Source organism: Oncorhynchus mykiss, unplaced genomic scaffold, assembly GCF_013265735.2.
Source record: "Oncorhynchus mykiss isolate Arlee unplaced genomic scaffold, USDA_OmykA_1.1 un_scaffold_189, whole genome shotgun sequence".
Lineage (NCBI taxonomy): Eukaryota > Metazoa > Chordata > Actinopteri > Salmoniformes > Salmonidae > Oncorhynchus > Oncorhynchus mykiss.
In genome coordinates this window covers 782897-796538 of record NW_023493675.1, presented here as the reverse complement: position 1 = coordinate 796538, position 13642 = coordinate 782897, and the positions used below count along the sequence as shown (strand labels likewise).

The 13642-nt window shown below is 40.6% G+C and overlaps 1 protein-coding gene across 1 annotated transcript; it reads left to right on the top strand.

The window, feature by feature from the left end:
• Positions 1-4327: 4327 nt before the first annotated feature.
• On the top strand, positions 4328-10340 carry LOC118947698 (zinc finger protein 135-like). The gene is made up of 2 exons (XM_036972686.1): positions 4328-4366; positions 8847-10340. Exons 1-2 carry the CDS (start codon positions 4328-4330, stop codon positions 9972-9974), a joined length of 1167 nt encoding a protein of 388 aa, XP_036828581.1. The 3' UTR covers positions 9975-10340.
• Positions 10341-13642: the final 3302 nt, after the last annotated feature.

The following is a 13642-nucleotide window of genomic DNA, read 5'->3' as shown; positions in this document are numbered from 1 at the left end:
GTTTGTACAGATGAACGTGGTACCTTCAGGCATTTGGAAATTGCTCCCAAGGATGAACCAGGCTTGTGGAGGTCTACCATTTTTTTCTGAGATCTTGGCAGATTTTTATTTATTTTCCCATGATGTCAAGTAAAGAGGCACTGAGTTTCATGGTAGGTCTTCAAATACATACACAGGTGCTCTTCCAATTGACTCAAATGATGTCAATTAGCCTATCAGAAGCTATAGACATAATTTTCTGGAATTTTCCAAGGCTGTTTAAAGGCACAGTCAACTTAGTGTATTTAAACTTCTGACCCACTGGGATTGTGAAATAATCTCTCTGTAAACAATTGTTGGAAAAATGCCTTGTGTCGTTAACACAGATGTCCTAACCGACTTGCCAAAACTATAGTTTGTTAACAAGAAATTTGTGGAGTGGTTGAAAAATGAGTTATAATGACTCCAACCTAAGTGTATGTAATCTTTAGCTTCAACTGTATATACTGTATCCTTCACTATCTATTCTTCACTATATATTGCATCTTAGCTGCTGTGTTTCTGCTCATCCATGTTTTATACTTCTATATTTCCCATTCCTTTACTAGATTATGTGTATTAGGTTTAGTTGTGGAATTTGTTAGATATTATCTGTTTGATACTGCTGCACTGTCGGATCTAGAAGCATAAGCATTTCACTACACTCACAATAACATCTGCTAACCATGTGTATGTGACCAATAACATCTGCTAACCATGTGTATGTGACCAATAACATCTGCTAACTGTGTATATGTGACCATAACATCTGCTAACCATGTGTATGTGACCGATAACATCTGCTAACCATGTGTATGTGACCATAACATCTGCTAACCATGTATATGTCACCAATAACATCTGCTAACCATGTGTATGTCACCAATAACATCTGCTAACCATGTGTATGTCACCAATAACATCTGCTAAACATGTGTATGTCACCAATAACATCTTCTAACCATGTGTATGTCACCAATAACATCTGCTAACCATGTGTATCTGACCAATAACATCTGCTAACCATGTGTATGTCACCAATAACATCTGCTAACCATGTGTATCTGACCAATAACATCTGCTAAACATGTGTATGTCACCAATAACATCTTCTAACCATGTGTATGTCACCAATAACATTTGCTAACTATGTGTATCTGACCAATAACATCTGATAACCATGTGTATGTGACCAATAACATTTGATTTGATTTGAACAAAACAAATCCATGTGATGTTTGATCAATGTGGAAAACGGATTGGATTTGTAAAAATCCATCTACAAAAGGTATTTTTATTAATTTTCACACAACTGGTAACCAGTGACTGGTGACATTTTGTGTTTCACCCAACTGGCAACCTAAATCCAATGACGGTGGACATTTTGTGTTGATTTCATGTTGAATTCACTTTAGTTGACGAATCAAAGAAATGTAAATAGAAACTAGATGTTGAACTGACATCTGTGCCCAGTGGGCTGGTTTGAATAAGCGGCAGGTGTTGGATCAATATCCACCTTAGTAGCTAAATTTCCATGCAATTGTAACGGATGTGAAACGGCTAGCTTAGTTAGCGGTGCGCGCTAAATAGCGTTTCAATTGGTGACGTTACTTGCTCTGAGACCTTGAAGTCGTAGTTCCCCTTGCTCTGCAAGGGCCGCGGCTTTTGTGGAGCGATGGGTAACGATGCTTCGAGAGTGACTGTTGATGTGTGCAGAAGGTCCCTGGTTCGCGCCCGGGTATGGGCGAGGGGACGGTCTAAAATTATACTGTTTCACAATTTGCGACAGATTTTCATGTGAATATTCTCAAATCTGCATAAAACAATATACGCATTTTCCCACCGGAAATTTTTGCATCAAACAGGTTTATTGCGGATAAAAGTCTTTGCGTGATAAAGTAGTGCACGGAAAAAAATTTTTTCCTGTTGAATTCCCATGTACTGAATGAAAAATGCAAGTTAAATGGGTTTCCATTGCATTTTCAACTCTACTGATGGTTTTGAAAAACCGTTGAGTTATATAGCAAAAGTCCTCTTGTCCCGTGCACTGTAGCCAACAGCTCAAAGATACAGTGTTGGTAGGCTACCAACATGATGAGATTATTATGGATAAGAGCGACATTATTTTATTTGTCAAATGGCAACCAAGCATCAATCATCATCATGTCACCAGAAGAAGACCATCAAAATGTATTGGAAAGGAGCATCAAGCTCAACACATGCACTTTCACCACCCTGTGAAGTTCATCATTTATTTAATCTGTAGCCTAATAAACTGCATGGTTTCCCAAGTCGTTGTGGGAGGACCACACAATATATCATCGCGTGACTCCAAGTTAACTAAGATATGATCGTTATTAAATCAATATTTGCGCATAAAGGATTAATGCCGCCATTTCTCGTTTATACATTTTTACTGACACAAAAAGACCCCACCATGTCAAACGAAGTAACAAATCGTCTGTCGGCATTTAGAAAAGTATACAGGCATATCCTGTTTCCATCAGCCCGGTCATTACTTTGGAAATGGTTGGATCAATATCCACCTTCATGATATGGATGAAGCCTGATTTGGAATGTCTGAGTAGTTCTATATGATGTCATAATACACCCCTCCGATAATCAAGTGATGTTCACATGTGATGCATTTGCTCCATTGTTTACATTTAAGTTGGAGGCCCACTCTGATGATGTATGTCTTACATAGTGGGGCTTTAAATGAAAAGTATGGTGACATCTTAGTGTGGCTTGAAATTAATAGGATTATTAATTATAAACTCCTATAGCAACAATACACTGTGGCTTTGACTTCAAGAAGAGAATGGGCTGATGGGTGGTGGTGCTACTCTATAGGTAAGGCTGTCCAATATGAATGTTCAATACACACAATAGGTTGATCGGTAGGCAGTTAGCTCGCTAACACAGCTCGCTAACACAGCTCGCTAACTCCAGGCCTGGTGGTGGCAGCAGTGCACAACAACCACTGTTTACCGGAGCTTCCTGGGTGAAAAATAATTTGGCTATATAAAGAGTGCACAACAAAACCTATTCCCCCTCAGGAGACTGAAAAGGTTTGGCATGGGTCCTCAGATCACAACGCAGGGCCAGACGGATTACCAGGACGTGTACTCCATGCTGGAAAATGATGGTGGCCACACAAAATATTGACACTTTGGGTCCAATTTGGACATATTCACTTAGGGGTGTACTCACTTTTGTTGCCAGCAGTTTAGACATTAATGGCTGTGTGTTGAGTTATTTTGAGGGGACAGCAAATTTACACTGTTATACAAGCTGTACACTCCACTACTTTACATTGTAGCAAAGTGTAATTTCTTCAGTGTTGTCATATGAAAAATCAAATTGATTTATATAGCCCTTCGTACATCAGCTGATATCTCAAAATGCTGTGCAGAAACCCAGCCTAAAACCCCAAACAGCAAGCAATGCAGGTGTAGAAGCACGGTGGCTAGGAAAAACTCCCTAGAAAGGCCAAAACCTAGGAAGAAACCTAGAGAGGAACCAGGCTATGTGGGGTGGCCAGTCCTCTTCTGGCTGTGCCGGGTGGAGATTATAACAGAACATGGCCAAGATGTTCAAATGTTCATAAATGATACAGGAGGTACCGGAACAGAGTCAATGTGGAGGGTATATACAGGAGGTACCGGAACAGAGTCAATGTGGAGGGTATATACAGGAGGTACCATTACAGCCTCAATGTGGAGGCTGTATACAGGAGGTACCAGAACAGAGTCAATGTGGAGGCTATATACAGGAGGTACCGGAACAGAGTCAATGTGCGGGGACACAGGTGAGTCGAGGGATTCATTTTAAGCTTCTACGTCTGTGTACAGGAAAGTGTTATTTGTAAGACGTAAGAGAAAATATATATGTTTATTGTTAAATTATTATGACGTTCTTTCCAACACAAAAAGTGTAGTACCTATTGTTTCCAAACTGCGTTACCCACTCCAGTCAGCAGATGGCGATGGGCGTCTTTCAGGTGATGCTTCTTGCGTGACGTATAATGGACTGGACGGGATGCTTCTTCAGGAACAACAAGGCGCCAACTCTTTCAACCACCTCGGTAGCTTGCTAGACAACATAAAACTAAAATATTGATTCTTTAGACCATGTTATTGTACATTAGCTAATCTCAGTGTTTTAAACAAATTTCGGTTGACGTATCTACTGGTGAACTTTAACCTAATGTGCTTGTTCAATTTACAAACTTGTTAAAGATTGATACTGAGGTTAGCACTAGGCTAGTCGCTAATGCTAGCTAGCTAGCTAGCTAACATCCCTGACCATGAGCTCACTGAACTACTCCTCCATTGCTAATGAAGAGGTCTGCTTTACGGAGAAAGAATCTTTCAGAATGAAAAAGGAGGAAGAGGAGGCTGTTATAGTGAAAGAAGAGAAAGAACCTTTTAGAGAGGAAGAGGATGCTATCTTAATAAACGTGAAGGAGGAAGACGTTTTGAGAGTGAAAAAGGAGGAGACAGAAGATCCGATTGACACCAGTGAGTACTGTCTTAAAAATAGGGACACAAACTATGCAGTTGTTGAACTAATGTGGGTGTTTTTAATGGGCATTCTTACTGTAGGAATTGTTAAATGGTCGATCTGCCATTGGTTCATATACTTTTGCGACTTTTCAATTAGATGTATTGAATTCTCCATGTGGTCGACATTAAAGTTCCCCTCATCTAGTATAACGGTCTTAAAATTCAATATTGCTGCGTATGTTCTACTTAAAATATAAAAGAGGCACCCATTTTGTGGAACAACCCTTTTACATTTGCATCACAAATATTTTTTTAGGAAATCAAGATGAAAGTGGCCATTTTAGGCCTTTTTTAGACATATTCATGCCTCTTGTAAGACTCTGTGATTGCAATAGAAGATCATAAGTTTACCATCTGTTTGATGTTCTCATTCACACAGGAGAGAGACATGACTATGGTGGATCCTCTACGGAGCCTCAACAACATCCTGATGCTGACGAGGCAGAGAAGAGTCTCTCCAGATCAGAACACCAGATGGTACAGCTTGATCTGGTCTAGCATACAGCTTGCTTTATCGGCTTGGGCTGGGTTTCTGTAGAGCACTTTATGACAACAGTGACATCACCATCCATAATGATGTGTATCTGTGTCCCCTCTTTATGGTTACTAGGACAACGCTAGCCCTTCCAGCCTCCCGGAGTCCATGTGTCGTGCCTCTCCCGGTCGCACCTTACTGCTGGGTATGAAGAGGTTGTCTGTGCTGCTGGTGGACTTCAGGAAAACAACGGGGCTGAGTGGAACTGTGAGGGTAGGAGAAGAGATGAAAGGATCAGATTTGACTCATCAAAGTAAGTGCTGTAGTTTAGTTTGAACAAATACAATAGATCTGCCCACCGGTATCTGTTACCAGGACAACCAGTGGAGATCTGTTAGTTGACAGGAAGATAGACTGGTGGATATGGATGTTATGAATATCATAACACTGAAAAATTATTCTGCCAATGAAAAGAGAGAAACCAATAGACCATATGAAACCTTGATGAAAGTTAGCTTTAGAGAGAAAATTTCAAGATGATCCAATGGAAGGGGCTTGTTTTACAAAAACTTATCCTTAAAACATTATGGATATTACATTGCCTGTCCCAGTCAACCCCCCTATCTTTACAAGACTGTTGAACAGGCAAACTAAACTCTAGACACTGTTAATTAATTAACTAATACTGAGGAAAGCTGTGATCAGGTTTATAGGGAAGGACATTCAATAAACACAGCACTTAAAAATGACTGATTGGCTGAGAGAAATTGATGACGATAAAAATATTGTTTGGGCTGTTTTGTTAGACTTCAGTGCGGCTTTTGACATTATCGATCATAGTCTGCTGCTGAAAAAACGTATGGCTTTACACCCCCTGCTATATTGTGGATGAAGAGTTTTTCTTTTAAAATGTGACCTTTCTTTAACTAGGCAAGTCAGTTAAGAACAAATTCTTATTTTCAATGACGACCTGTAACAATATGAATAACACAGAACATTGTACCAATGTGTGGCTTCCCACTAATCCACCCACTTGTTCAGGGGCAGAACGACAGAGTTTTACCTTGTCAACTCAGGGATTCGATCCAGCAATCTCTCGGTTACTAGCCTACCGCTCTGACCACTAGGCTACCTGCCGCCCCAGAGCTACCTGTCTAACAGAACACAAAGAGTGTTCTTTAATGGAAGCCTGTACAACAAAATCAAGGTAGAATCAGGAATTCCCCAGGGCAGCTGTTTGGCACCTACCTTTTTCAATCTTTACCAACGACATGCCAACGACATTTGAGTAAAGCCAGTGTGTGTCTGTATGCGGATGACTCAACACTGTACACGTCAGTTACCACGGAAACTGAAATGACAGCAACACTTACAAAGAGCTGCAGTGAGTTTCAGAATGGGTGTCAAGGAATAATAATAATATTTCAGATTACCTTAAGTTACATGGCCTACTATGCTAATTCTGTAGCGGTATTGTTAGAGGGGGGTAAAGATAAAGTTTTGTTGGTGCGCCAGGCAGGTATTAACCCTAGTTATTAAAGTTTGTTGAATAGAATCCCTGTAGTGCTGTCCTGAAACAGCTGCAAAACGTGACTAGTGACTTTTATTTTCCCCGGCACAAGGTGCACCTGTGTAATAATCAAGCTGGTCAATCAGCTTCTTGATATGCCACACCTGTCAGGTGGATGGATTATCTTGGCAGAGAATACATGTTAACTAACTAATGTTAACTAACAGGGATGTAAAAGATTATTGTAGTTTCTATCAGTTTTAGGAACATCTTTCCAAATATTTCACTTTATTTTTTACTTTACCCAAAATATGACATCAGCGATAGTCAAAATGTTGAAAACCTGTGAACGTCTAAATAATAAATTGGGCCACTAAAACAGCAGGTGTCGAACCCTTTCAACAACGGGGAGATTTTACTGATGTGCTTTGTGTCTTCAACTTAAAAACAAGTTTTGGACTTCCACTTAAAATTACTTATTTACTTATTTTATGTTTAAGGAAGTGTGTACAGTCGTGGCCAAAAGTTTTGAGAATGACACAAATGTTAATTTTCACCAAATCTGCTGCCTCAGTTTGTATGATGGCAATTTGCATATACTCCAGAATGTTATGAAGAGTGTTCAGATGAGTTGCAATTAATTGCAAAGTCCCTATTTTCTATGCAAATTAACTGAATCTCCCCCAAAACTGGAAGCTTCAAAAGGAGGGTGGTGCTTGGAATCATTGTTCTTCATATGTCACCCACGGTTACCTGCAAGGAAACACGTGCCGTCCTCATTGCTTTGCACAAAAAGGGCTTCACAGGCAAGGATATAGCTGCCAGTAAGATTGCACCAAAATCAACCATTTATCGGATCATCAAGAACTTCAAGGAGAGCGGTTCAATTGTTGTGAAGAAGGCTTGTTGATTCAGCTGCGGGATCGGGGCACCAACAGTACAGAGCTTGCTCAGGAATGGCAGCAGGCAGGTGTGAGTGCATCTGCACGCACAGTGAAGCGAAGACTTTTGGTGTCAAGAAGGACAGCAAAGAAACCACTTCTCTCCAGGAAAAACATCAGGGACATACTGATATTCTGCAAAAGTTACAGGGATTGGTGAGACTGCTGACTTCTCTGATGAATCCCCTTTCCGAATGTTTGGGGCATCCGGAAAAAAGCTTGTCCGGAGAAGGCAAGGTGAGCGCTACCATCAGTCCTGTGTCATGCCAACAGTAAAGCATCCTGAGACCATTCATGTGTGAGTTGCTTCTCAGCCAAGGGTGTGGGCTCACTCACAATGTTGCCTAAGAACACAGCCATGAATAAAGAATGGTACCAACACATCCTCCGAGTGCAACTTCTCCCAACCATCCAGGAACAGTTCGGTGACGAACAATTCCTTTTCCAGCATGATGGAGCACCTTGCCATAAGGCAAAAGTGATAACTAAGTGGCTCGGGTAACAAAACATCAGTATTTTGGGTCCATGGCCAGGAAACTCCCCAGACCTTAATCCCATTGAGAACTTGTGGTCAATCATCAAGAGGCGGGTGGACAAACATAAAAAAAACACAAATTCTGACAAAATCCAAGCATTGATTATGCAAGAATGGGCTGCCGTCAGTCAGGATGTGGCCCAGAAGTTAATTGACAGCATGCCAGGGCAGATTGCAGAGGTCTTGAAAAAGAAGGGTCAACACTGCAAATATATACACTGCATCAACTTAATGTCATTGTAAATATAAACCTTTGACACTTATGAAATGCTTGTAATTATACTTCAGCATTCCATAGTAACATCTGACAAAAATATCTAAAGACACTGAAGCAGCAAACTTTGTGGAAATTAATATTTTTCATTCTCAAAACTTTTGGCCACGACTGTAGGTCGCATTCTGTATCATACAGCTATGAAAGTTATATATTTAGAACTACCTGCTCGATTGGAATCCAGTGACGTCTGTGTCTTGAGTGTCCTAGAACTGTTTAGTTTTTTGTGTTCTGACGAAAACAGAATGAATAAATAAGTAGTGTAAACATTGTCAGTAATTACCAGGAAACTCTACAACATTTGTTTTAAAATCACACTGAGATTGTTAAAACGGGCCTTAGGTTATTGAGGGATCTGATTAGGATTTACCCTCGTAGCAAGGCCGTTTTATCATGTGGAGGTTTCATTCGGGTCTCTATTTTTAAAAAACACTGTCTTTGGCAGGAGAAAGACCAGATTCAGAGGAACCAGAGCCAGGGACGTCCAAACCAGCAAGACGACACCAGTGTTCCCACTGTGGAAAGGGTTGTAACCACTTATGTGAGCTGAAACAACATGAGAGAATACACACTGGGGAGAAGCCTTACCACTGCTCCCAGTGTGGAAAGAGTTTTAACCAGAAAGGAAACCTGAAAACTCATGAGAGAATACACACAAGGGGGAAGCCTTACCGCTGCATGCAGTGTGGAAAGAGTTTTAACGATTTGGGGAAGCTGGAACGGCACGAGAGAATACACAGAGGGGAGAAGCCTTACCACTGCTCCCAGTGTGGAAAGCGGTTTAACGATTTGGGGAAGCTGGAACGGCACGAGAGAATACACAGAGGGGAGAAGCCTTACCACTGCTCCCAGTGTGGAAAGGGTTGTAACAATTTGGGGACGCTGAAACGACACGAGAGAATACACACAGGGGAGAAGCCTTACCACTGCTCCCACTGTGGAAAGCGTTTTAACGATTTGTGGAAGGTGAAACGACATGAGAGAATACACACAGGGGAGAAGCCTTACCACTGCTCCCACTGTGGAAAGTGTTTCAACCAGTCAGGGGAGCTGAAACGACATGAGAGAATACACACAGGGGAGAAGCCTATGCACACAGGGGAGAAGCCTTACCACTGCTCCCACTGTGGAAAGTGTTTCGTCCAGTCAGGGGAGCTGAAACGACATGAGAGAATACACACAGGGGAGAAGCCTTACCACTGCTCGCAATGTGAAAAGATGTATAGGCAGAAAGAACACCTAAAAGCTCATGAGAAAATTCATACAGGGGAGAAGCCTTACCAATGTTCCCAGTGTGGAAAGTGTTTCACCTGGGCAGGGCATCTGAAAAAACACGAAAGAATACACACAGGGGAAAAGCCTTACCCCTGCTCCCAGTGTGGCAAGTGTTTCAATGGGACAGGGGATCTGAAAAAACACGAAAGAATACACACAGGGGAGAAGCCTTACCCCTGCTCCCAGTGTGGCAAGTGTTTTAACCAGTTAGGGGCCCTGAAACAGCACAAGAGAATACACACAGGGGAGAAGCTTTACCCCTGCTCCCAGTGTGGCAAGTGTTTTAACCAGTTAGGGACCCTGAAACAGCACAAGATAATACACACAGGGGAGATGCATTACCACTCCTCCCAGGGCGCAAAGCTTTTGCCCATTTAGGAAGCCTGAAAGAGCATGACACAGAGGAGAAGGCTTTACAGAAGGTTAGATTTTAGGAAAACATATTACTCATAACAATCACTTAAACGTCATTAGAGAATCCACACAGGAGAGAGAAATTACTTCTCTTAGCATGTATATTGATATTTCACATCTCATTGACTCACAACTCCTCAGAGAACATACACAGTGCTCCCATTGTCTTATATTGTTGACTGATAATGTGTTGACCTGTTTTTACCAGATGAAATTGCTTCTTCCAATTATTGATAAACATGTACCTGTTAAGAAACTGACTGTTAGATATGTTAAGGTTCCATGGATTGATGAGGAATTTAAAAACTGTATGTTTGAAAGAGTTGGGGCAAAAGGAGTGGCTAATAAGTCTGGCTGCACAGCTTGTTGTTTTATGAACTGCAAATTGAGAAATTATGTGACCAAACTCAACAAAAATAATAAACTCATTAAGAAGCCAAGATCAATGATATAAAGAATGATGGAAAAAAACATCATGAAAGAAAAGCAGTGCAAGTATTGAATGTTGTAAAGTTAGTGTGGGAGAGGTGGAACAATTGGTATCGATCAATAATGACAAACCTCCTGGCATTGACAACTTAGATGGAAAGCTACTGAGGTCGGTAGCTGACTCTATAGCCACTCCTATCTGACATATTTTTAATCTGAGCCTAGAGGAAAGTCTTTGTTCTCAGGCCTGGAGGGAAGCCAAATTAATCCACTACCCAAGAGTGGTAAAGCGGCCTTTACTGGTTCTAACAGCAGACCTATAAGCTTGCTGCCAGCTCTTAGCAACCTGTTGGAAAAAAATTGTGTTTTACCAAATCTGTAAACAAAAGAACAACAGACTTTCAGCATGCTTATAGAGAAGGGCACTCAACATGTACTGCACTGAGACACATGACTGATGATTGGTTGAGAGAAATTGATAACAAGAAGATTGTGGGAGCTCTATTGTTAGATTTCAGTGCAGCCTTTGATATTATTGACCATAACCTGTTGTTTAAGAATGTGTGTGCTATGGCTTTTCGACCTCTGTTCAGAGCTATCTATCTGATAGAACTCAGAGGGTTTTTAATGGAAGCTTCTCTAATGTCAAACATATGAAGTGTGATGTACCGCAGGGCAGCTCTCTAGGCCCTCTACTCTTTTCTATTTTTACCAATGACCTGCAACTGGCATTAAACAAAGCATGTGTGTCCATGAATGCTGATGATTCAACCATATAAGCACCAGCAACCACAGCTAATGAAGTCACTGAAACCCTTAACAAATAGTTGCAGTCTGTTTTGGAATGCGTGGCCAGTAATAATCTGGTCCTGAACATCTTTAAAACTAAGAACATTGTATTTGGTACAAATCATTCCTTAAGTTATAGACCTCAGCTGAATCTGGTAATGAATTGTGTGGCTGTTGAACAAGTTGAGGAGACTAAATTACTTGGCATTACCTTAGATTGTAAACTGTCATGGTCAAAACATATAGATTAAATGGTTGTAAAGATGGGGAGAGGTCTAGCCATAATAAAGAGATGCTCTGCTTTTTTGACACTACTCTCCACAAAGCAAGTTCTGCAGGCTCTAGTTTTGTCAAAATGTATGTAGTTCTGTCCTTGAGCTGTTCTTGTCTATTGATGTTCTGTATTATGTGTCATGTTCTGTGTGGACCCCAGGAAGAGTAGCTGCTGCTTTTACAACATCTAATGGGCATCCTAATAAAATACCAAACTCTGTTGTTCTCTCTGAGCTCAGAAATAAAGAATCTTGGTTTGACTTGGACTCCAGCAGATCCTTATATTATAATATCCACTACAACTCACCCACAGATTGCTGTTTCATGATTGTCTCAATGAAGAGTTCCTCATTCCACTTTCCTGTGGGCTTTTACAAGCCTCCCACTGGTTGAATAAACATTGTTTCCACGTCAAATTAAAAAAACATCCTTAACATTGATGAACCTTCACTATCTTCATCCCTAAACTAGCAACATTAACTGATGTCTCAATGACCTTCCTGGCCTTATGAAATCCTAGCTAAATACAATGTTCCCACCAGTTTTCATGTCTTTGGTTATGCAAACATTTGTTTACTAGATTATATTTCTCATTAAGAATAATGTTATTTTAATTCTATATGGGTCATGCCTGGCTTTGGTCATGTGTTCTCTTATGGGTGTCACGCTCTGACCGTAGATTTTTTTGTTTTGTTTGTTCAGGGTGTGATGTGGGTGGGCATTCTATGTTTGCATGTCTAGGTTTTGTATTTCTATGTTTTGGCCAAGTATGGTTCTCAATCAGGGACAGCTGTCTCTGTTTCGTTGTCTCTGATTGAGAACCATACTTAGGTAGCCTGTTTTCCCACTGTTAGTTGTGGGTTGTTGCTTTCTGTTTTTGTGTATCTGCACCTGACAGAACTGTTTCGGTTGTTCTCTTTGTTGTTTTGCATTTTAGTGTTCAGTTTCAAATAAATAATATGAACATGTACCACGCTGCACCTTGGTCCTCACCTTCCTCCTATGAATGCCGTTACGATGGGTCAATGATTTTAATTAGAATATAGCAATGATGCTCTCTTCTCAATCACTTACAGTTTCTTTGGAAAGTATTCAGAACCCTTGACTTTTTTCAAATTTTGTTACGTTACAGTGTTATTCTAAAATGGTTTAAATAAAACAATTTCCTCAACAATCTACACAAAATACCCCATAATGACATCACAATACCCCATAATGACATCACAATACCCCATAATGACATCACAATACCCCATAATGACATCACAATACCCCATAATGACAAAGCGGAAACAAGCTTTTTTATAAATGTTTTGCAAATGTATTAAACACAAAATGATTTACATAAGTATTCAGACCCTTTGCTGAATGAGACTCGAAATTGAGCTCAGGTGCATCCTGTTTCTATTGATCATCCTTGAGATGTTTCTACAATTTAATTGGAGTCCACCTGTTGTAAATTCAATTGATTGGACATGATTTGGAAAGGCACACACCTGTCTATATAAGGTCCCACAGTTGACAGAGCATGTCAGAGCAAGAACCAAGCCATGAGGTGGAAGGAATTGTCCATAGAGCTCCGAGACAGGATTGTGTTGAGGCACAGATCTGGGGAAGGGTACCAAAACATTTCTGCAGCATTGAAGGCCCCTGATGTAGACCCATTCATGGGGTAAAATGATCTGTTTAAGTCATTAATGAAGGGCACATCGTTCAAGAATACAGTTATCTTTTATTTTGTGGTCTATATCCTCTCAATCATTTATTCCTTCATAAACCGAAAACATATGTACCTAAACACAACATGTGTTCAAGGGCCCCTCTAGGTTCACGACCTCTTGACCATTATATCTGGATAGCTGACAACTATTTTTTAAAGGTCAAAAGTGATCTGTTTAGGTCATCAGTAAAGGAAGCATAGTTAAAGAGTACAATGACCCTTTCAAAGACTGAGACATCCCCCAGACAAAGAACATCTTGCCGCTCATTGTATTCTACCATGACTATATCCAACCCTACTCCATGTGTTGTCTCTATCATGTATCCTACCATGACTATATCAACCCTACTCCATGTGTTGCCACTATCATGTATCCTACCATGACTATATCAACCCTACTCCATGTGTTGTCTCTATCATG